General features: G+C 39.5%; 1 protein-coding gene across 3 annotated transcripts in view; it reads left to right on the plus strand.

Moving 5' to 3' along the window:
* The window catches only part of CLCF1 (cardiotrophin like cytokine factor 1), a 50,853-nt gene that overhangs the window by 21,809 nt on the left and 5,324 nt on the right, over positions 1-23,720 (plus strand). For 2 of the 3 annotated variants that reach the window (XM_039341035.1, XM_039341036.1), the window contains exon 2: positions 22,574-22,740. In XM_039341035.1, coding sequence (XP_039196969.1) covers positions 22,574-22,740 — 167 coding nt within the window. Of the gene's footprint in view, positions 1-20,796; positions 22,741-23,720 lie in introns of those variants that run through there. The other variant, XM_039341034.1, reaches the window with a different exon arrangement.

The raw sequence follows: 23,720 nt of genomic DNA on the forward strand, positions 1-23,720 counted from the left end.
TTTCTTTATTACAGAATAACATGATTGGGTGATTACTTAAAGCAGCCATTAACCCTATATTGCCCAATAGGACAGCAAATTGCAGACCACATAAGTTTCCCAACTTGCTATGGAGTAAAGAAGAGCTGTTTTAGACACAGCTTCATGCAGCCCAGCTGGATCAAGTCACAATGCCTGCTGTGCTGGGGAACCAAGCCCAGGCTGAGGAATGTGCCGAAGGAAGCATCGCAGCTCTGAGTGTGAGGTCCCAGAGAACCAAGAAAATTGTGAACACTGGGGGCTCAAAAAAAGGTGTGCTCAATGCAGTTTCAAACCTTCAGGCGTAGAGGAAGGATGTACAGATTTCTTCCAATCTCATCAAAATCCAGGAATAAGGTGGATGTATCCAGTGAATACATTAGTCATTCTTTGGGAGACCAAAGTAAATATCTTACTGATAGAAATCTTGGCTTTATCCTTCGTTGTTTTCACTCTTAGAAAGTTCTTATGCCACATGCCTTACTGACTTCATCTTGTATTCCATTTTGGCCTGAAGGTCTTTTGTTTAGGTTGTAAAATATTGCCCAATCATGGAGCAAAATCATCCTCATGCAGCAAAATGTGAACCTTTTAAAGTCAAGGATTAAGCTTTAACGTGTACATATATACACCTAAATTTCCTACCTTAACTAAATCCGATTATGATCACTAAGGGTCCTCAAGATAGGCCTTCTCCAAAATGATCTGTTCCCAGCCAGGTCCTTCAGAACTTTCAATAGTGCATCATTACCATTGTTACTGAGTTTATTCTCTTTGCTGCTGATCATCCCCTTCTTCTCTTTCTTTCTACTTTCTCAGCATGATAGCTTTCTCCAGACAGCTTGCTAGGTATTTGCATAATGTGTTCAAAATATGGTAATTTGAGCCTTGTGATTTGTGCCTTGAGTGAAAATTTTGGACTGAGGATCTCTTGGCTTGTTTTCTTAGCTAGCTGTAGTATTCTCAAGTCTTCTCCATCATTAGCATTTAAAAGTTTCTATCGTGCTTCTTCAAAATCTAAATTTTACTTCAGTAGAGTATCACAGGGAATACCATTGCCTACATGATTCTGATCTTAGTATGACATCTTAAGTAGTTTTCCCAAGGCCTTTATTGCTTTTCTACCAAGGGTTAGTCTGTGGTGCATTTCTGGACTACTACTTCCTTTACTATTGACAGGATCTAAACAGGCAGATACTAAAAAGAAATATGAGGGAAGGACAAAGGAATATCAATTTTTAAAATTCACAGTACTTAGAATGTCTGAAGCCTGATCAAGCAATACCCGTGGTGTGTAAATCTCAGTCTGAGAGAAATAGTGAGGGGTTCTGCCACTCTCTAACTCCTGCTATTCCTGTCACTGAAGGGTCTGCCTCTATGGGTACAATTGCTTTCAGCCTGGAGTTTTGGGGTACACTAGAATGTTGTCCCATGAGCTGAAGTCCTCATGGTTTGAGGTGCCTTTCACATGGAAGATTTTGTATGGACACAAAAGCTCTGAGATGAAGACTGTTGTGTTGCCATAGACAATCAAGTGTTAAGACATCACTGCATAACTGAGAGAGGGATTGTTCATTGCTTTTAACATGCTGAGATTTATGTATTGAACATAATATCTGAGCTGGGTTTGAAATGGAAGCAGAGGAAGGAACTCCATGAAGCTGGTATTGCAGCAGAACCAACAGAGTACTTGTGTTTTCTACCCCCTCTGTTAGGCTTTCTTCTCTTAATCTTTACTGCTGTTTATTCCCCCTCTGTTTTAATAGTTCACTGTGCAGGGGATCTTCATTCTTAACCCTTTTCAGTGACCTCCCAGTAAGTTTATAACATAATAGGGAATTTGCAGACAGTGAGTGTTTCCAGACAAATTGAACATCTCATTTTCCTGCCTTATTCTCATAATTTTATGGAAGTCTTTCATTTGTAACTCTTTTTTCCACTGCTTCTTCCAAAATTATTTTGATGGAAAGCATTGCTGCATAATGTCTTCTGACTCTTGCTGTTCATCTGAAATTGCCACATGCCATCTTTCATTCATCCTTTTAAATCTCATACCTGCCCAGTAACTAGCATCTAACATCAACCAGAATCACAAACGTTTATGTTCTAGTAGAAGAGAATATCCGTAGTTCAGGGTTGGACTATATTCTGGTACTCTCTGAGCTTGTTATTTGTTTGCAGATATTTCACTATCCAATTAGGTAATATCTTCACTGCTAGTAAGTGTAGGGTTTGCTGGCTGTTTATTTGCCATTGCTTGCCTTGTCAGTTTTGGTGGAGGTGTAGTTTCCTCCTTGTATAAACAGGCAGCAAAACCCCATTCTAATTCACACTGATGATGTTACTAGCTGAGTAATGAAATATTAGCAAGCAAAGAACCAAGCTCAGAGAGCATCAAAAACTCCACAGATGTGTTATATACACTATTGTAAAATCAACATATACCAGAACTAATAAAATCAGCAGAATAGAAATTCTGCCAAGATAAAACAAATCTACTATTTTCCCCCTTGCGACTAGAGCAAGAAATGACTGAAGGATCAGAATAGATACATGGGTTTCTAACCATAGGGTCTCCATCAAAGAGATGGCCATATAATACGATATACTGGTTACAGTGCTTAGCTGAAAATTTTCATGCACAGGACAGCGTATGTTGAGATAATAGATTCTTTAGATGCCTTATTTTCTTTGGTCTCCAAGTTTTAAAAGTCAAAATTGGCATTTTGAATTGAATTTGGAAATAGGATCCAGTGTTATATTGTTAAAAAAAAAACATATTAATGGAGTGGTTGAAGAAAAGTGGTTGAATGTGATGTCCACATTCCTAACTTGAATTTTGTGCTCTGGTGTCTCCTATGCCATGTTCTTCTCATAGCTATATTTTACAATGGCTTGGTCCTTTTATTTCAGGAAAGGTAATTCTAAAATGATACAAACATCCATCCATCAAATTACTGCAGTGCCTTTATTACTGTAGTAGTTTTGTAGTCTGGGAAAGAAAATGATGATCACATCAACAGCAATAATTAAAAAAAAAAACACTAATTCCCCCTAGAGTAATTTCTTATATGGCAAAATAGATGGGAAGCCATCCCAGTAATTGGCATAGTTTCCCTTCATTTTTGCAAGGAAAATAATTTCTAAAATTAGCAGGAAGGATAAGGATAGTGTTGAGACATCTTTTTTGCCTTAGGTAGGAAGATAGCTTTCAGAGTTTGAAAGCAGCCATCCAAAAGTAGGGGTGATTTATGAAACCACACAGAATCTATAGGTTACCAGATAGCATTAAAAATCAAAACATCTCTGTGATTTTAGGGTATTTTTTTTATAAGGAACATTAATTCTTACATCTTGAAATCTTCCAATGCTAGATATTGGTAACAGCATGCAAACATTTTTATGAATGTCCTTTCTAGCCAACTCTGATATAGCATATTTGTTTTGGCTGCACAGTTGTTGCCCACTTGTAGTTTTATTGATGTTTTATTATGTGCTAATTGTCAGCTTGTAGCGTGTTGAAATGTTCACAGTGGGACGCATACTCTTGCTGATGTTCTGAGAATTTGCAGCTTTTGGTCTGCCAGTTTGGTGGAGGTGAAATCAGGCATCCTGCTGCTTTGCAAATGTTAAGGAAGCCCCCCCCCCAAATTAAGTTTGTTCATAACTTTCACATTGATTCCAACTTCTTGTGCTATAGTGTAAGTCCTGGCAGACTGATGACTTCCTAAAAATTTTCCACCTCTGAACACCTTGTGACCCAGCATGTGGGAATTGCCATGATTTCAACAATTATTCTATGTAGGGATCCATCCAAAGCAGCCCATTTTGGCTGGGGATTTGATTTGCTCATTCCAATGACTCATGTCTTTCTTGTTGGTTTGGCATCTGCAGCCCCTTTCAGTTTTGCAGGTTTGATGTTCAGGTCAGAAGCTCTATGGCTGGGGAACAATACTTGATGATTATAATGTGTGGGGGGGATTGAAAAAAACCCACAAGCGTCTGCACAAGTCTATTATGCTGCTATATGGTGGAAAACAGTGGGTGGGAATATAAAAAGTTCCCACATGCTAGACTTAATTGGGCCCCTCAGTGATGTGTATGTGTGCGCACATTTATGTGCGGGGGGGGGGGAAATCCAGAAATGCGATGGGAACCGCAACTCATTACTCTCCTTGGCCTCTGCAAGTTAGGCTGTTAAAGGGAAACTCTGCAGTCTGCACATGCCAAGTGACCCAGGTGAAGAAACATGTGACACCTGCTTTAATGGGTTGCCGGTTTCCTCCGCTGAACCGGGGCCAGCTTCACTCCAGTCCCCAGCCAAGCCCGGCAGGAAGGGGTCAGCCGAAGGCTCGGCGCGTGGGGCGGGAGCAGGCCAGCAGAGCCGCGGCGGGGAAATAGAGGAGATGGCCGGATACGAGTAGAGCGTCGGGAAATGATTTAATGGCGAGAAGAAGGAGACAAAGCAAACCCCGCCGACACGATCCTTGTCCCGCGCCTGCTTCCGACCCAGCCCCAGCAGCTGGTCGCGCTCGCTTCCTGGGACGGCAGCTGGCAAGGCGAGCTGAGCTCCGCTGCGAAAAGAAAGGCCAGCTCTCCCTCGCGCCTTCCTCTTCTGCCGCTTGCGGAATTGATATATCACCGCCCGGCCATTCCTCCCGCCAGATCTCGTATTTAAGGCTCAGGGCGGGTGACCTCAGCGCTCTTTGAGCCAATAGCGGCTCTCAAGGTTGCCGTGTTATTATTTGGTGGTGGTGGGGGGGGTGTCCTGGCTGCCTGGCAGAAATTGGCACAAATGGCCGGCCTGTTAGAAACCCAAGAAAGAAAGCCGGAGGGAAGATTAATATAGATCATGCTATCCATTCTAAACCTCAGTCGATTATTTCAGCGAACTTAGCTGCCTAACAAGGAAATCTGCATGTCTTCTTGTGAAACCCAAGGTGTGGGTGTACTTGGAGGGATACCCTGCTGAATTCAAACTTACTCTCACCTAAATATATCTTTGCAGCAGGACAACCCACAGGATTTTCTCCACAGTTGAAGGGAAGCGTTGTCAGCCATTCTGGAGTCTGCAAGGACCATGGTGGCATGAACTTGGTGGCTGCCTGCCTCTGTTGCTTCTCTCTCCAGTCAATACCAAGCACCTGATTTCCCTTCAAAGTAAGGTGTGAGGAATCTTAGCAGGGTCTGCACATTTGAGGCTGCCTTTGAGTAGCAGTGAAATAAGGAGGGAAATACTATTTGGGGGAGAGATTAAGGTAACTTTCTAGGAACATGGAAGAAGAGAAATATTGCCGGGGTATATTAGTGTCTTGGTAAGATGTACGCCCAGAAGGCTTTATAGAATGTTGCTCAGGCCTATGGGCACATCCTCACTTATTGGCTTGTCTAACACCAGGATCCTTAGCCCATTAAGAATGACGTTGCACGATGCTGCAGGCATAGAATAGATAGAGCAGTGTTTCCCAAACTTGACAATTTTAAGGCATGAGGACTTCAACTCCCAGAATTCCACAGCCAGCGTTGCTGGCTGTGGAATTCTGGGAAAAATTGCCAAGTTTGGGAAACACTGAGATAGAGCAAAGCTTCAACCAGAATTACTCTGTGACCAAGGCTGCTTCTATATCAAGAATTTATATAGGTAATCCTCCACTGATGACTGATAATTAGCAACCATTCAAAGTTAACAACGGATTTGCCAGGGCTACTTACAACTCAGATTCAAAGTTCTGATGACTCTCCCCACCCCACCCCACCCCTCCCACAGTCATGTAATTGCATTCTGGGCATTTGGCAACTGACCTGCATTTATGGCTCTTTGAAGCATCCTGTGGTCACATTTATGGTGGAACCTGGTATTCCACTTTCTAGTGAAAAATGCCCATTTCGGATTTTTTCAAATGGATTCACTTAACAACCACAGCATTTGCTTAATGACTATGTTTGCTTAATGACAGCTGTGTTTGCTTAATGCCACAAAAACAACAGTCATGATCATATGATAACCCACTTAATAACCAGCACAATTTATGAGCATAGTTCTGGGCTTAATTACAGTTGTAAGCCAAGGACTTCTATAGTCTCTTACTGTCATTCACCACTGCTGTGCTAATACATTACAAAGAAGACAGGCCTTATACTGCCATAGCAATGACTATAACTTAGTGATGTTTTCAGTTCCTGGGATGAAAATTTATCCTATTAGAATCTTATGTCAATCTATCCTAGCATAAATAGTACTTTGTACTTACCTATAATGGCCAGATTGGAGTGGGGTAGGTATTTGTGCCTTAAATCACAATAGCAAAACCACAACAGCAAGGACTTCTGTGTTTTTAGACAGTCAAATAAAGAGGTAAAGTCTTTCCTGGCAGAGATATGGGGAAGGAGCAGAGAAATTCCTGTCAAATGTCTTTATGCCAAAATCATGTTGAAGAATGAAAGATATGGTCAGGAAAGATATGTGTAATTATTTTATATGGAACTAAAATGCTTTCTATACATAAGCACATTTTAATAGAATGTTAGGGTTGGAAGGTTCCATTTAGATGTCAAGTTCAACGCCCTATTCAGTTTAGCAATCTAAATTAGTGTAACCCTGATAGATGCCTCTATTGCAGCCATCTGGCAAAAGGCAGTTGAATAACGCTATAGGGAAATAGTTTCACTGTTAAAATGTTCTTACTGTTAGGAATTTTTCCTAATAATCAAAATTTGCCTTTCTATAACTCAGACTATTATCCTGTGCCCTACCCCATGGGGTGATAGGGGTCATAATCAGCTTCTATGGAACATCCTTGATAGGGGCTAATTAAAGTAGACTATAAAAAGTGCAAATATTTCAGTTTAACACCAAAAGATACTGGGGCAAAGGAATAAATTACTGTTTCCCCCCCCCCAGGAAAAAAAAGAAAGACTAATGAAAGTTATGTAGAATAGAGATGCCCATTTGCTTAATCTGTTATTCCTCTCCTACCACAACCTGAAGACAAGAAACTTGAGATGTAGGATTTCTGACCCATGATTTTTATCAGAAATTGTCACTTCTTCTGGACAGTGAGAAATTAAGCCCTATTTGTCAGTTGCATATGTAATTTTATTTACAACAAGCAATTCTGCACTAGCTGTCAATTGCCTGACACAGAAGTTAATTTTAATAAATAGAATTATATTTGATTTTTGACTCATAATTTATATCATACTGGGCCCATGATTTTTATCAGAATTTGCCACTTCTTCTGGACAGTGAGAAATTAAGCCCTATTTGTTATAAAATAATAAAATTATAGTTTAATAAATATATACAAACAAATAAATTAAGGAAAAGCAAGATTAAAACATAACGTGACATCTCAGAAATCTCCAAATCTTACACTAAATTATAACCTTAGTGCTGGGTATGTAAATAAGATTTTGGGAACTTCATGTTGGTTCTCTGTAACTGTTGTTTCTGCTTTCCCACTCTCCTTAGCAAAAGGGCGATGGGAATGGAAGTGGTACAAAAGAAATAAAGTAGAAATTGCAGTCTGAATTCTGAACAATTAGAGTAAGGAGTATTGGGCTATTTTTCAGACCTGATGAGTATTTAATCATATTTACATAGCACCGAACACAGCAGTATAGTTGTTTATAGGCCTGGGATTATTGCTCTGTATATCACTTATCTCTCAATCCCACCCGCTACTAAAAAGTGGTTTCTTCTGCAGTTCAGTGCCAGGGGGCTAAATTTTAGAGTTAAGAGAGATTGAGTTTGATCATGGCTGCCACTGTGATTGGTAACAGATGTTCAATTTATGCACACATATGCAGAAGTCACTTTCCATACCAGTACTGCTCAGGCTGCTACAGACAGGCACGATCAGATAAGGAGCCATCCTTCCACTTACCACTGAACACAAACTGAGATGATAAAAAGAAGGGAAAATGATCTGGAATAAAGGCTTCAGCCTTATTTAAGCACAACACCTCTGTTATTTGTTAAAGCAAGATGATTTTTTTTCCCCAGCCTCTTTCAGGAGCCTTAAAAAAGATGCCACTGTTTCAAGAATCAGTTGAATTTAAATCAGTGGTCTCCTTAAAGTATTGGGATTTTATTTTCAGATTTGTATAAAAACCTGAAAAAATTCATTAGCAGGTAGATGCTGTGCAGTGTCTGAAACACTGAGACATACACAGCTGTAGTAAAAACTAATACATTGAACTTTTCTGGATCAGCAGCTAATACATCTATGGTCCTCCAGTTGTTCTTAAACCTCTATTCCTAACATTTCCCAATACTAGCAATTGTCTCCATAGACTCTGTACATGTAGAAATTAAGGCTATTATGCTTCTTCCCTAATTGTTTCTTCCTTTCACCCATGGAAGAATACCAAGTGTTCTTCCAAAAGAAATTCTTGAGGACCATCTTAAAAACCCAGAGAGTAGAAAGGGAGTTTCATTATATACAGAGTCACACGGATGAGGAATGCAGAGTCATTCTCCCACTTATAGAGCATCTATAAAATAAGACAGTTCCAGGTGTGAATGAAATACCTCCTACCTAGTTTAAAGCTGAAGAACGTGGGACAATTAAAATGCTAACAGTTTTATGTCAACAAATATCAAACATGACTGGATGACTAAAATTGTGTGTATACTGAAGTACAGCAATGCAAGAACATGCAGAATACTGAACAATCCATTAACTTCTACTTGCAAGCAAAGCTTTACTTAAGATCTTACACAGAAGTGTACAAGGAAAGAGACAAACAGGCAAGTTTCAGAAAAGGCAGTCTGGAGAAATATGAGTCATCAGTTACTAACATACAATAAATGACAGAGCAAGCAAGTTAAGAAAGTTTATCTTAGCTTTATTGATTACAGCAATACATATGATTGTTTAGATCTAGAACATATGGAACATAACTGAGGTTAACTGCGCATGCCAAAATACCTGATTATTCTTTATAGTACTCTTTACAATGAGCAAGAAGCAATTGTAAAAACTGAATCTTAGGAAATGGAATTCAAAATAGGGAAGAGAGCAAGATAAAGATGCATGTTGAGCCCATATATGTTTAATTGATACAACAAATATGTTAATGAATGGCAATATTGGCAGAGATGACAGCTGGAATCAGATATGAGGGTTGAAGCACACAGTTGAGATGGTACAATACTATTACTGCTAACAATAATGTTTTCTATAGTTGAAAGTCTCAAGTAACAAAATGGAAATATAATTAAAAGTTTGATAGAACTTGATAGAAAATAAAACAGTTTAATAGATAAAGTAATAGAAGCTATATAATACATTTAAAAACTAAAAAAATATTAATTTATTAGAAAATATCTTGTTTTTATAGTCACAGTTTAAAATTTGGCTGTTGCCACTGCCTGCTATAAGTAGTACTACTTATTAGCTAAAATCATATGGTAGAAGACTTTAAAAATCTCATTAGGAAATCCAATTGTGGCCAGTGGTTAATTTTAAGAAGATAAGGTAGTGCTTAGTGAATTGACTATGAAAAAGTAGTAGTGGTAGACAATTCTGTTTTGTGGGGGGCATAAGAATAATGAAAGATGGAGCGGAGTTTAATGCTATGAAGAAACAATGGCAAACTTAATCAGGATGACAGATTCTGGATTTTACCAGTACATATATATTATAGAAATATATTCTATATTTCTGCAGTTTAGCTAACATGAATTTGGACTTTTAGTCAGTTCTGCATTTTATGTAATCTTCATATCTAATTCAGAGAAAACAAAAGTGTAAGGAGTAAAAAAATAATATAGTCCACATTTTTTGACTGATGGTAAAATGGTATGGGATTATATATAATCTTCTGGGCTATAGTTTGATAAATATAAACATATAATGAAAAGGGTTCCCTGGCTATGGCATCTTCTGGAAGATAAAGCTGCATGTCTACTTGACAGGAAATCTTACTACTTCTTAAAAAAAATACAATCATCATTTTATTTTTCATTAAGTCCCATAGCTTAGTAGATATTGCTTTTGATACCAGCTCTGTAGATGCAGCTTTTAATTAAAGTGTGAGTAGATACAGTCATGTGAGTCTCTGAACTGCCAAATTGACAGAGGTTCAATGTGGGCTTCCCTGGCAAATCTTACTGATAATCACAGTTACTGTTGTTTGATGGTTTGTGATTTCAGGTTGCTAAGCAAACCCAAACACACCTTTCCTGCTTTATTGCAGATGCAATGGCATTCTCAGGGGTGTAGCATTTCCCAGAGAGGATTGGTATGTTCAAGGAAACAGTTTTCCTTCTGCAACATGTTTGCAAAGGGGTGTGTTGCTTCTTAAAAGCTCTATGCAATGGCTCATTTCTCAGCAGCAACAATAACAAAATGCCAGAAAAATCAAGTGCACATTTCTTTTCCTTGCAAAACACACTTAACATGAGTTGCAATGTAGTCTTTGGCATTTGTCCTTTGCTGGTGTAGAACATACTAGGAAATCTGCAGCTCAGGTTGATTCAACATCTGTCTCACAGTTATATGGGCCTTGTGAATCAAGATTTCCAATCTTTATTGCTAATTGTTCTCACCTTCAGTCTCAGGATGTTTTTGTGAAAGCCAAGAAGATGTTAAAGTGAGGGGAAAGGAAAGATCAAGCAGGTTTAACATATTTTACAGGGTGGGTGGGAGAGTGAGTTATACAAAACAATTTCTATCCTAATTTCATTTAACTTTCAACTGCTTTCTATTAACCCTTCGTTTTACTCCCCATGGGCTAGGCCTCTTCTACCTCCTCCCCATTTTTAAAATTTGACTTTGGAATCTGTTTATCTAAAACAGACCTGGGCTAGCTAATGAATACAGGTAGCGATGTAGCACACCACATACGTTCACCAAATGTATCACACAATCTCTGTGGAGCCTGGAGCCTGACCTCTGTATTTCTTGGCACTTTATAGCTCAGAAAAAGGGAGAAAACTTTAGTATATTAAATGTTCCTGTGCTCTAAAATCTTATTTTATTTTATCTGATGGCTAAAAATTAGTTGATCCCACAAAACTTAATAATTAAGGTTACTTAAGTGCAACAGTTATACTTTTTGCAGTTATCATGCAAACACGGCTCAGTAATTCACACCATTAGCACGTATGTTACAAAATACTGGGAAAAAAAACAGTTCCCCAACATTTAAAAACCAGAGGATAAGGCATGAATTAAATTCCGGGAAAATTTGCTTGGAAATTTCAGATATTTTAGAATATCTGAAATATTTTAGAAATCTTGTTAGCCTTTTAAACATCTCTTACTGAAGTATTATTAGCAAAAAAAAAGGAAAGTACAGAACAAATGCACCTCCAGATTGGAAGTTTTGATATAGTACATTATGATAAACGATAAGCAAAAGATCTTTAAATGTTCATATAAATTATTTGACTATATTATAACATATAGTTATAAAATTCTATACCTTCTATAACAGATGATAATACAGAAATGGTCAGTTAAATGCAGGAAAAGTATATGTTGCAAGATTACTTATATTCCAAGATCATGGAATTTTTATGGGAGAAAAGGTCAATGTATTTATATTATGAACAGACACGGCGTACTTGTTAAAGGACCACCATGGAAAAATATCTGTGGGAAATATTTTTTGTAAGTTGCAGAAATTAAAGACAGGTATCTAAAATCAGACTTCGTGGTTTTGTACCTGCACTTAGATATATTTAGATTTCTTCCTGCTGCCTAGTACTATACATTCTGTATAGGGATTTGTTGTATTTCTACCTCAGGACTAGAGAACTTGACCATTCCAGTTCTCAGACGGCAGGTGGAAAGCATTTTAACTCAGCAGTTGGGGGGGAGGGAGGGTGGTGGCCCAAAGACAGGTTCTCATCCCCATCCTATGTTAAGGAGATTGGTGATGGTTTTTCCCTTTGGATTAGGATTGATCTTTGGTGGGAGGAGAAAGCCGGGGAAATCCATCAGCTACTTTCTTTGCTTGTCCTGCATTAATCTCTAAAACAGCACCCCTCCCTGGCTTGGTTACCAAAGCAGAACAGGGCTAAGTAATAAGGGCCATGCACTGCATGCCAACCATCATCTTTTTATGACACTCCCAGGCCTGGAGGAAAGCCTTTAATGTGGGTGGCCAGAAGGAAGAGCTCATACATGCTTGTAAATCAAATAGCGTTTGAGCTATCATTGTTGCTCCACCTCGTATGATTCAGGTGTCTGCTTCCTCAATTATTATTATTATGGTTGGTCACGCAATAACCCAGATGTTTAGACTGGATTAGGCATTTTTGTCCACCTGTTGAATCCTTCCCAAGGACCCAGGATAGGCAGAAGTTTAATAATATTTCATCTCAGGATGATAATATAGTAGTATTGTTAGCCACACAGTCAGTCAGACATTTAGACTAAATTTGGCATTTTTATCCATTTATCGAGTCCGTCCCAGGTACTTAGGTTAGGCAGATGGGATTGTTTAACAATATTAAAGGTATTGTTGCAGGATATAAGCTGCTCCAAGTAAAGCTGTCTTTTGCAACTAACTGATGTTGATTTTGTCAATGCTGGTGGTGCTCCAGATCTTTTGGAATTACACCCAAGACCACTATTATTTTTCATTTGTTTCCTTCTCCTATTGCTGAATCGTCTTGCATTAAACATCACCATCTTTTTAGAAAGCAAAGTTTTTTTTGTTTTTTTTAACACTGCAAAAATGTGCCCAGCATCAGAGGAAGGAGTTTTCTGGTGACTCATCAGTGGCAGCAAATCAACATCAGGCATTAGTTTCGGATTCACCCCCTTTCCTCCCCACCCAAAGTTATCCTTCAACAGAAAAGGAATATTTGGACTGAAAATCCATGAGGACATTTTTCACAGCATTGCGATGTGCCAATAAGTTTGTCTGCTTAAGGCTAATTTTGATAGTGAATGTCTGGAGAAACAACCTCTTGTTTTTCACAAGCTGTTTTTCTTCTTTGTGGCTGTTCGCTGTAAAATCTTGAATCTGCTTTTCTACTAGACATAAGTGTGCACACATACACAGACATGTATATATTTCCTTTAAAGAAATGCTATATAGTTTCCCAAAGAAATCAAGTCCTATCTAGTTCACAGTCAATTTTCAGAGACTAATTTTATAAGAAGAAAAATGGACTTGTGCTTTCTGTCAGAACAGATATAAACTAAATAAAATAGTTATCAAGTTCTTTCTGAACTGGAGGTGTGAAAAATACATGCAGTTCATTTGATGTGTGTGTGTGTGTGTGTGTGTGTGTGTTTGTTAACTATTGGTTTTGGTAAATTCTTACCATATTTTTCAACAAATGCTCAAAACTGATAATGTGAATCCAGTTAGCTGCAGGGTTTAAAAAGATGCCACGACCCAAAGTAGGAGAAATACAAAAACAATATTGGTAGATTTTAAAGCATTTTTTTCGAGGTTTATGGACACGAGAGACTGATACCTTTAAGAGACTTATGGATAAGAGAAAGAATGTGTTTATTGTGGAGGAATTTGTTATTGGTATAATGTGGTGGATGAAATTTGTTATTGGTAAAGATTTAAATGTTTATAAGGGAATTCTAATGTTTTAAGTAATGTTCAAATTTGTGTTTTGGAGGAAGTTTATAAAGAATGATGGATAATAATATAAGTAAGATATGAAAATGTTTAGAGTATATTATAATGTGTTCAATGATTGGTTTTTTTTATTATTATTATGATTATTGTTAGTTTTAAGAGAAGATAACTTGTTTAATTAAATGTATCTAGATTTGTTTAGGATTTATATGTTTTTGATTATGGAGATTGAATGAAAATTTTAGATAAGAAGTTTAAGTATTTAGTTTAAAATATTTAAAGAGTATTTAGTTTTAATGGTATTTTTTGTTTGAGGATAAAGAAAGAGGGAGAAATTAGATTTTATATTGTAGGTATAGATATTCAAAGAAATTAATGTTTAAATTTGTGTTTTGGAGGGAGTTCATGATACTAGAAAATGTTTAGAGTATATTATAATGTGTTTAATGATTGTAATTTTTAAGTTTTTTTATTCTTTTTTTGAAAAATTTTAAGTAAGCCTGTATTCAGCTCTGGGAAGGTTGGGGGAGGGTTTGGGAGGTTTGGGGAGGTGGGGGAGGGTATGGGAGGGTGGGGGGTTTGGGGAGGGGATTTGTTGTAAAACTTAAAAAATTTTCAATAAAAAAAAAACAATATTGGTAGGATGTGAAATAAGAAGAAACATATCACCTAAATGAAAGGCAGGATTTTTCAATTTTTTTCTGGCCTTGGAACCTGTTAATTATTATTTTTAAAACCCAGAATCTTTCATTAAGAGGCAAAGACTCTAATGACAGCAAATTGGCTGCATTCAAATGAACTTTTTTTTTTTACTTTTACTTCAAGTGAACAAAACCGTCCAAATTTTCATGGAACCTTAGTTTGAAAAACTTTGAGCATAGCTTTATTGTGAACAAAAGAGACATTTTTATATTGAAAGAGGCTATTAGTTCACCTAGGCATAGACAAAATGGTATCATCCAGATGTTTTGAACTTAATCAGGCCTAGTCAACACAATCAGTATCAATGGACTGTGGGAATTATATCCAAAACATCTGGAAGGCCCCAGATCTCTAACCTTATTCTAGAAAATGAACCTGAAATGTTGTACAACTTGCTAGTGAATTTTGAGAGAGAATGGACTTTTGTTTCAAGTTTCTCACATGCTGTCTTGTTGATAATTGAGTGTGTATGTGTTTGTGTTGATTAAAGCTCACATAGTACTTAAGGTACTGGATTTGAACTGGTGGTCTTCCTATAAGAGATTATTGTTGCAATGGCAAATTGTTGTACAGTTACATGTTATTGCGAAAAAGCTACTATAATCTTTATTTAAACAATAAGATACAGTGTCAGCTTGCTAATGCATTCCGTTTGGAAAAATAGTTTCTCCATTACGTTACGAATTTGGAGACGGCATCTGATGGTGTATATGAAATGTTTCTCTATGTGACATTGCACTGCAGAAATACCATTTCACAATGTTCTTCATTCAATTGACTTATTAGGTCAGCCCGAGTATCACGTGTTCACTGCAGCTTCCTACGGACATTAGCAATTAAACCAATAATCTTGAGCTATGCCATGGGAAACCCATAAGGCTATACTTGGTTCCCTTATTATTTTAAAGGCTCTTCCTCGCGTTCATGAAGTGCATGCCTCCATTCTTCAGTGGTTGCAAGTAGCACTGTTCTAATTGTTTTAGAATGGACAAATTAAGGAAAGCAATTGGTGATGGCTTTGTTTCTCTTCTCACTCACTAAGGCATCATCTGCCAGGATGTGGTGGGGCAGATATGAGGAAGAGTAAATGGAATGGTAAGGAGACCTGGATAATCAAGGAATCCTTGGTTAGTGCTGCAAGGGAATGGCAATGCTGGCATTTAGTGGTCATTGCCAGAAGCACCACAATAATCGCCTGTGGATAAGCAAAAGGTGGGAATAGGTAAAATGGGACTGCACTCCCTTCCCAAATAATAGAAACAGTAAAGGAAAAAAAAGTATAGTCATGTGAAACTGTAGATGCATTGAGAGACAGTTTAGTGTGGCAGTTAACATGCTGGCCTGGAAACCAGAACACGGTGAGTTGCAGTCCTATCTTAAGCATGAAAGCCAGCTCAGTGATCTTGGACCAGTCAGCCTCTCTCAACTCAACTCACTTCACAGGGTTGTTGTATGGAAGATAGGAAGAGGAAGGAGCATTATGTATGTTTGCCAGCTTAAATTATTTATAAAAATAATAAGGGCAGGATAACAATCTAATAAATACATAAAAACAAACAAAAAAATCTCTAATGCACTCATTGATGTCAAAATCAGGAACATACCTCTGGCAAAGCCAGGCTGTCTTTCCTGGTTTAAATTGATTTCCTGCATAGCACAGGACTATCATACTCTCAAAAGAGCAGTGAAGTTATTTTTTTAGGAAGAAAAAAACAAGTCTAGTGTTCTTTGTAAAAAGCATCTTGACATTAAGACCCAGTAAACACATTGACAAATGCTAGTCAGCCCTATGTGGGCAGAGGACTCTATGACCAGCCTCTCGTAGCCCAGGCCAAAATGGTCTGGTAGACAGAGACTACTGAGCAGAGGGCAGGGACCTGGCTGCAGAAACCGAAGCCTCAATTGGAGCTGGGCAGATCTGAGCGAGGTAGTGTCAACCACATCACTGATGAAATGTTCTAGGCCACGGGTGTCAAACTCGCGGCGTCACGTGACGTGTCACGACATATCGCGACTTTTTCCCATTGCTGGCAATGGGGTGGGCACGTTTTTGGCGTGACGCATCTGGCCCATGGGCCAGCAGTTTGACACTCCTGTTCTAGACTGTGTCCATGACTAAAGTATCAGAAGAAGGGAGAAAACTCTGTTCTAAATCTGGAACATCGAAATTGCCTTCCACTAAATGTGTATTCTGGGAAATGTAAGGAGTGAAGAAGAAAGAATAATGATTAATAGTAAGGCCAGTCTTATGTATAGGTAATGGTAGAAATCAGTTGATGTCATAGGGTCATTTGGAAAAAGACTCCATTTGTTTAAAAAAGAAAAGCAGGAGACAATCTGAGGCTGAATAACTACACTCAAGTCAAAAGCTGCCAGAAAAGCTATATATGAATAAAGCGGATGAATCATCCATACAGTGTCTGCCAGTTTCTGGTTTGTTGTAGACCACTGGTAATCAGCATGGTGATTAGGATAGTCCTAATTTAGTTTGCAGGTACTAAGTGTTCTGATTCAGAATGGATGGCGCCTACAGTTGAAACTGCCTTTAGAATAGGGTTGAGGAAGCTTCTGGTGGCTGGTATCCAGGTTGAATACTTTGCAAGACCATATGATCAAGCAAGAGGCGGAAAGCAGTGAATCATGTACAAATGGGCAAGGCAAAGTTTTTCCTGTTTGGGAGCTGCGAGATCTACTCTTTTAAATGGTATTAAACTTACCTTAGCCCAGGGGTAGGCAATCTTGGCTCTTTTATGTCTCGTGGACTTCAACTCCCAGAATTCCTGGCTCAGGAATTCTGGGAGTTGAAGTCCACGAGTCATAAAAGAGCCAAGGTTGCCTACCCCTGCCTTAGCCCAGTGTTTCCCAAACTTGACAATTTTAAGGCATGTGGACTTCAACTCCCAGCAACGCTGGCTGTGGAATTCTGGGAGTTGAAGTCCACATGCCTTAAAATTGTCAAGTTTGGGAAACACTGCCTTAGCCTATAGTGTTATGCTGCAGTCTTTCCAGATTCAAAGAGATGAGCAAGGCCGATTTTACAAGAGATGCGTAGAAGTGGTTATTCACCCATCTCTTAAATGCAGGGGAAACTTAAGCTGGAAAGCAATAAACCTAAGAGGAGAATTAGACCAGGTACAACTTTATTTCATGATGAGCTTCCAGGAAGATTCTGTAGCTCATAGTGCTAATGTGATTTGTGGTCACATTCAAACCAAGATATCTGGCAGGGAATACTATTCTTTTCTGCTAGTAAAGATCGTTTTTGAATCTTAGAAAAACAAAAATTGGAAGACAAATAGAGTGGACAATTAGAGAGATTTAAAATGATCACAGTAGAATGTAAAATGCTGTATTTATTTGTGACAGCACCTACTTTACCTTCACTAACCTAAAAAACACAACAACATTGAAAGCCCTGGATAGTATTTTGATGGGAGACCAAGAGCAAGGCTAGGCTTTGGTACTACTGGTATTACAAGAAAACAATCTAGGTATGTCAAACTCAATTTGAGAGAGATTTCATTCTTATCTTACTTAGCTGTTTGGCTTATATAATAGGAGATTAAAAAGTAATGTAACTGTGAAGATATTTTTATAATGTTTAACAATCTCTGTGTGCTGTCAGAAATACATTGAAATCACTGTTGTAAGATATAGATAGATTCAACTTCAAATCAGATATATTTCAAAATTCAAGTATTATAAAAAAAATTAAATTTGGCTTTGTGGGAAAAAATATAGACTTGACACATGTAAATATTAAATATTGATTTTGACATTTCTCCTTTTACATCAGCGGTTCTCAACCTGTGGGTCGCGCCCCCATTTGGGGTCGAACGACCATTTCACGGGGTCGCCAAACAACGCGATCCGCCATTTTTTCCGCCATTTTCCCCCTTTTCCTTAGCTCTGCTACTTCCTCTTATTCTATTGGCTTTCGAAAGCCAATAGAATAGACTCTTGAACAGAGTCTAATTCTATTGGCTTTCAAAAGCCAATAGGAATTGTCCAGGGCTGTCTCTGCCCTGCTGAGCCCGCCAAAAGCCCCAGTCTGCAAACGGTGCTGCAAGGGGAACAGTCTGCAGAGCTTCCCTCCCTGCTGAACAACTAAAAAGTAAGTAAAAGAGGGCTGGGGGTGGGAGGTGGGAGGCCGGTGGGCGCAGGGAGGGTTGCTGGCATGCGTGGGGCCCGGTGGGTGCCTTACCTGCCTTGGGCTGGGCCAGCTGGTGGCCCAGCCGGCGGTCGCCCTGCCTGCCGCGGCCGCCCGGAGCGCCTGGGCCTGCCTGCCGCCGCCCCTTGCCAGCTATGCCTCAGCCGGCGCAGGGGGCGGCACCATGCATGCGCGTCACTCCTGGGCCGGTAGTCCTCAACTTACGACTGGGGTCGCGGCTATAAAAAGGTTGAGAACCACTGTTTTACATGGCTAGCATTTTCAAAAAAAAAAACATTGAAAGTCACCTTCAAACAGTGAAGGTGTATAGGGATTAATGCTGGTTTTCCCCAGTTCACTACAACAGAAAGTCTAGCATCTTCTTTTAAGCATCTAAGCATTTTCATCATCTTATTCAGTGGAATTGTTTCAAAAGGATAGGGCTTGTCATTTTCTTCATCATATTCCACTCTTTTTCCATCCACAAGTATAAACTTTGTCTATTGAATTGAAGAAAAAGTCTAATGGCTATACAGTCTAGCCGACAATAAACATGTATCAGATTAACAAAGAGTTAAAATTCATATATTCATAACTTAATGAGGAAAGTATAAATTATTAACCAAGAGGACATTGGCTATACAAAGTCCTCATATGGATTCTGGTAGATTGTGTTGAATCAGTTAAACAAGGTTCTTTATTCTGTATTTTTCATCTAATTAATTTGCAGTAGTCTAAATAGAAGGTGGATCTTTCTGATTATACAGAAATGCTGGGAGGATTGGGATAATTTCACCTTATCTTTTATGGAGCTGGCTTTTTTATTTGGGTGCTGGATTTAGCAGTTATTAGGTACCTTCATGTTATCTGCATCTGATACAACCCAAGCAGAGAAAATGTAGAATTACCTTCAATTTAACACTATATCTGAAAAATAAAAATATTATCATGTGATTGCAACCGTGATAGAAACGAGCAACATGTTATTATTATGCAGGATGAGCCCTACCATTGGGCCTGGGGAGCAGTTGCCTCAGGCAGCAGGAGAAGAGTGAAAAAGTACTTCATGGAAGGAAGGCAATGCATATTGATGTACTAAATATAAGCTGCTGGTTTCAGATGTAGTGGAGGACAATGTCTCATTGCTAGTGTGAAACCAACATTCAGTTCAAAGTCCAGGTGCTATCAGCGCACTGAGAACATTTCCACATGCAGGATTAGTGTAATCTTATATAGTTCTCATTCTCAGCCTTTGTGACCACACAAGTTTGCTTCCCTTTTTCAGGCATCCAATTAACTTCCAGTTCCATCTTGGCACAAAGTGAACGGCAATGAATGCATTTGAACAATTGAAAGGATAAGCCTTGGGGGTGGGCCATCTGGGAACAGCTTGTTGCTATTCTCCCCCTACCTTATAGAGGCTAAGCCACTGTAGCACTCTGCTGTTTTTTCACAGGTCTTCTTAAAGCTCAGTCTCCCAGCAATTTTTTTCCCCTTAATTACAAAAAAAGAAAAAAAGCATTGCAAACTAAGAAGTGTAGAGGAGTGCTAGGTTTTTCCATTCCTCTCCTGGTTAGCTGGAGGGGATGCTGGTTGTTGGCCACTGCCATTTCTTGGGCAGTAGTGATGAAGACGATCGCTGCAAGGATGAGGATAATTGTTTTGACAATGTATCTAAGTAGCTATGTGGAACTTCCCAGAATGAAGATAAGGGTGGAACACTGAATATTTCCTTACAAGAAATGGTAAACATTGGTGATGAAGCAGAATTTCTCATACCACAGCGAGGGCCTTCCAAACCCTCCCTCCTTCATTCTCTTTAGAACAATTGTTCTCAACCTTTTTAATGCCGTGACCCCCAACCGGTCATAAGTCGAGGACTACTCAACCGGTCGTAAGTCGAGGACTACTCAACTGGTACAGCACCGTTTGCAGAATGGGACTTTTGGCGGGCTTAGCAGGACAGAGACAGCCTGGACAATTCCTATTGGCTTTCAAAAGCCAATAGAATAAAGGAGAGTAGCACAGCCAAGGAAAATGGGGAAAAAATGGCGGACTGCGTTGTTTGGCGACCCCCGTGAAATGGTCGTTCGACCCCAAATGGGGTCCCGACCCACAGGTTGTGAACCACTGCTTTAGAAAGAGTGATCAAGATCAGGCCGGAGCTACTCTATACCTGACATCCATTTGGGACTAAAAATATCCTTTAAACTTTTGTTAAGACACCACCCCTGCCCTCTTCGAACTTGCAAAAGGAAAGTGATGCAGATTCCTATAGAATTTATATAAAAGGCAAGGAAATCTCTGGGTTGGGTGGGAGAGAGAATGGGTGGGCGCTGTCCCTGGTGGGCAGAAGAACAGTGGAAGCACTGAAGTAAGATGGAATCAGTGAGGCTGGGCTAGGCTTGGGTGTGGTACACCCTGAAAAATGCCACGGGATAGTGTTTAATGAAGCGCGAGTGGCCGGGACAGGCTGCGTGCTTTGCAGGTGAATCACCCAAGTGGGAGGCATTGGCGTGAGTAATGTACTAGGTTTTTATGGCAGCTTTACAGGCATAACCATATTTCTATTCTTGGTCTGGGAATAAAGATATATTGTAAATATTTCTGTCTCCGACAGAGGAAAACAGAAACACCAAGCAAGCTAAATGAATAATTTTTGTGGCATTCCTAACAATGCAGGAATGTGCCTTAGCCTTCCATGTAATGTTTCATGTTACTTAGAGCTTTTTGGCTGTATTTATCTTTTCTATTAGCATCCAAAATTTCACTCTCAAAATGTTAAGGTTTTTTTTTTTTTTTAGGATTACATCATTTATGGTGTGCTAATAAACTTAGGAAATACAGTTTCTCTTTTGGACTAAGAGCATTATTTCAGCCGAACAGTTAAATGTTTGATAGAAAAACTGTAGTTTAAGGCATACGCTGAATGTATTTCAAAAATTCATTCATTATCTATAAAACACATGTTTAATGTAATTAATGAGCCCAAATCACTAACACAGTATCTCTGACTAGTCTGTTGTATTCTGTCAAGTATTAGATCACTTAAATTTATGCCTTGCTGAAAATAAGCCTTTGCCTCAGTTCTGAACATTCACTGGGAATTCGGATGGGATCCTTAAGGAGACAGTTCTCCTTAGCAACAAGAGGGCTAGTTTGATATAATGGCTAAGGCATCAGACTAGAAACCAGGAGAGCATGAGTTCTAATTCTGCTTTAGGCATGAAATCAGCTAGCTGATCTTAAGCCAGTATCTCTCTGTATACCCTAGGAAGGAGGCCATGGCAAACCACTTCCAAAGTATGTTGCAGGGACCTAGTCCAAGCAATTGCCAGGAGTCAAAATTGACATACATATTTCCAGAGAAACCTGGTAATCTCCAGAATCTGCTAGCACTGTATGGGCAGGAAACAAGAATAGGAATTTCCAAAAGAGAAAAAGAAAAAACAAAGACATTATGTAAGAATCTTTTCATCCTAGAACAATTTTGGTAACCTTTAGGCTAAACTGGATTGGACTTGAGGTGAATCCAAATAACATGTTTTATAATGAAAATAGCAACCTTGGTTTCAGGCAAACAGTACTAGGGGTTTTTCTTCTCCCTGCCCTGGCCCTACTGAAACCTACACATGCAGGCACACATCCCCTAAAGTTGCTATTTGCATCTGGGGAAGTCTTAATTGGCTTTGATTGCTTTTAACTGTTGCCATGGGAAACCCTTCCTGTGGGGGGAAAAAAATAGAAAAATTTCTGCTGACATGTCAGAAGTACAAGAATATATGCAGCCATTTTGCTTGTATTAAAGAAGGATGGGACAAATAGGGTTGATGGGGAATAGGGATTGCTTGACAAAAGGCTTTTCTGGTGAACTCTTCCCCACAGCATCAGAATATCTTGGATTACTCCAAGATAAAAGAGCTATCTGTTCCCAGGGTCTGAGCTATGCACGTAGGTTTGATTTGTGTAATGGGTTTGGGAAAAATATATTCAATAGGAGTGAACAAGACAAATCCTTTTCTCCTATGATTCCTCTACGGAGCGGTGGGGTGTGGAGGAAGGAGGAATGGGGAATGCCGGCTTTGCTCCCCCGGTCACAGTGCTCCCTTTGCCCACAGCTCCTTATAAGTGTGCTCCCTGCAGGAGATTCGTGGGGGATCCTTGCCTTCCTGTGTGCCACGCTTTGGAACCTGCCTGGGGTGCCTGCACTGAACCGCACGGACCAAGTGACCACCAGACAGTCCATCCAGCAGATGTACGACCTTACTCGCTATCTGGAACACCAGCTGCACACGCTTGCGGCCATTTATGTGAGTGTAGATGCTTTGGGAGAATGGAAGCAGCTGAGCTGAGCAACTGCCTAGACATTCTTTTCTTGCTTACTTCCCCTTTCCTTGAACCATCTCTATTTTTTTCCTGCCCAACTGATCTCCTTGGAAAATTCTGCCTTCCTGTTTCTCTCCATTTGGATATGTCTGCAGCAAAGGAAGGCCAGGCTGTGCTTCTCTCTCTGTATTCTGTCATGTGGGCTTAATACACCTCAGGTCACTTCTGCATGAAGGGTTCCTATTGTCACCTTTCCATAGGACTCAGGCAGCTGTTCTTCCCCCCCCCCCCCATTCTGGAACTTAAAATGATGCAAGAAGTGGTAGGGAAAGATATGAGTGCTGTAAACAGAAAGCAGTGTCATTTGGAGCTTCATAAAATTACGAATAAGAAGAGAAAGATTATACAACCAGACATTGAATCCTGAAAGCCCATTGCAAGAGAAGGGTATTAAAAGGCAACAGACTGATTCTTCATATTATTTGAAAAGGGATTTAGGGATATGGAAATTTTGTGCCTGCAACACTTTGTGCCAGCACCTAAAATTTCCTCCTATCTGGTGAATAGCTGAAATACTGTTCTCTCTCCACAGCTATGGCTGTCACTTGGCAGAATATCTGACATCTTTTCTCCTCCCTGCCTTCAGGCACCGGTGGAGTCTCCCTGTTTACAATCTGTTGTGGATCTCCTGCTGGGGTGAGGTGAGGCCTCGTCTGTCAGAACTTGCCAGGGAAACGCCCAGCTGTGCAGAGTGTGGGGGTAGCCCCTCATCAGTTTGCGTGGCATCCCTGCTCTCTGGCCTACCTGGCATTTCAGGCCCTACCCCTTGGCAGCTCTCCCCGACACTGAGCATCAAATGCTATCAAATCAGGAATTTAATTGGTTTGGACGATGGAAAATGCAGGACCCATGTTTTCTAGCATATCAACATTCCAGAAATATTTTTTTAAGGAGGTGGATCAAG

Source organism: Crotalus tigris, unplaced genomic scaffold, assembly GCF_016545835.1.
Source record: "Crotalus tigris isolate CLP2741 ecotype Arizona unplaced genomic scaffold, ASM1654583v1 scf7180000017764.6130737, whole genome shotgun sequence".
Taxonomy (NCBI): Eukaryota; Metazoa; Chordata; class Lepidosauria; order Squamata; family Viperidae; genus Crotalus; species Crotalus tigris.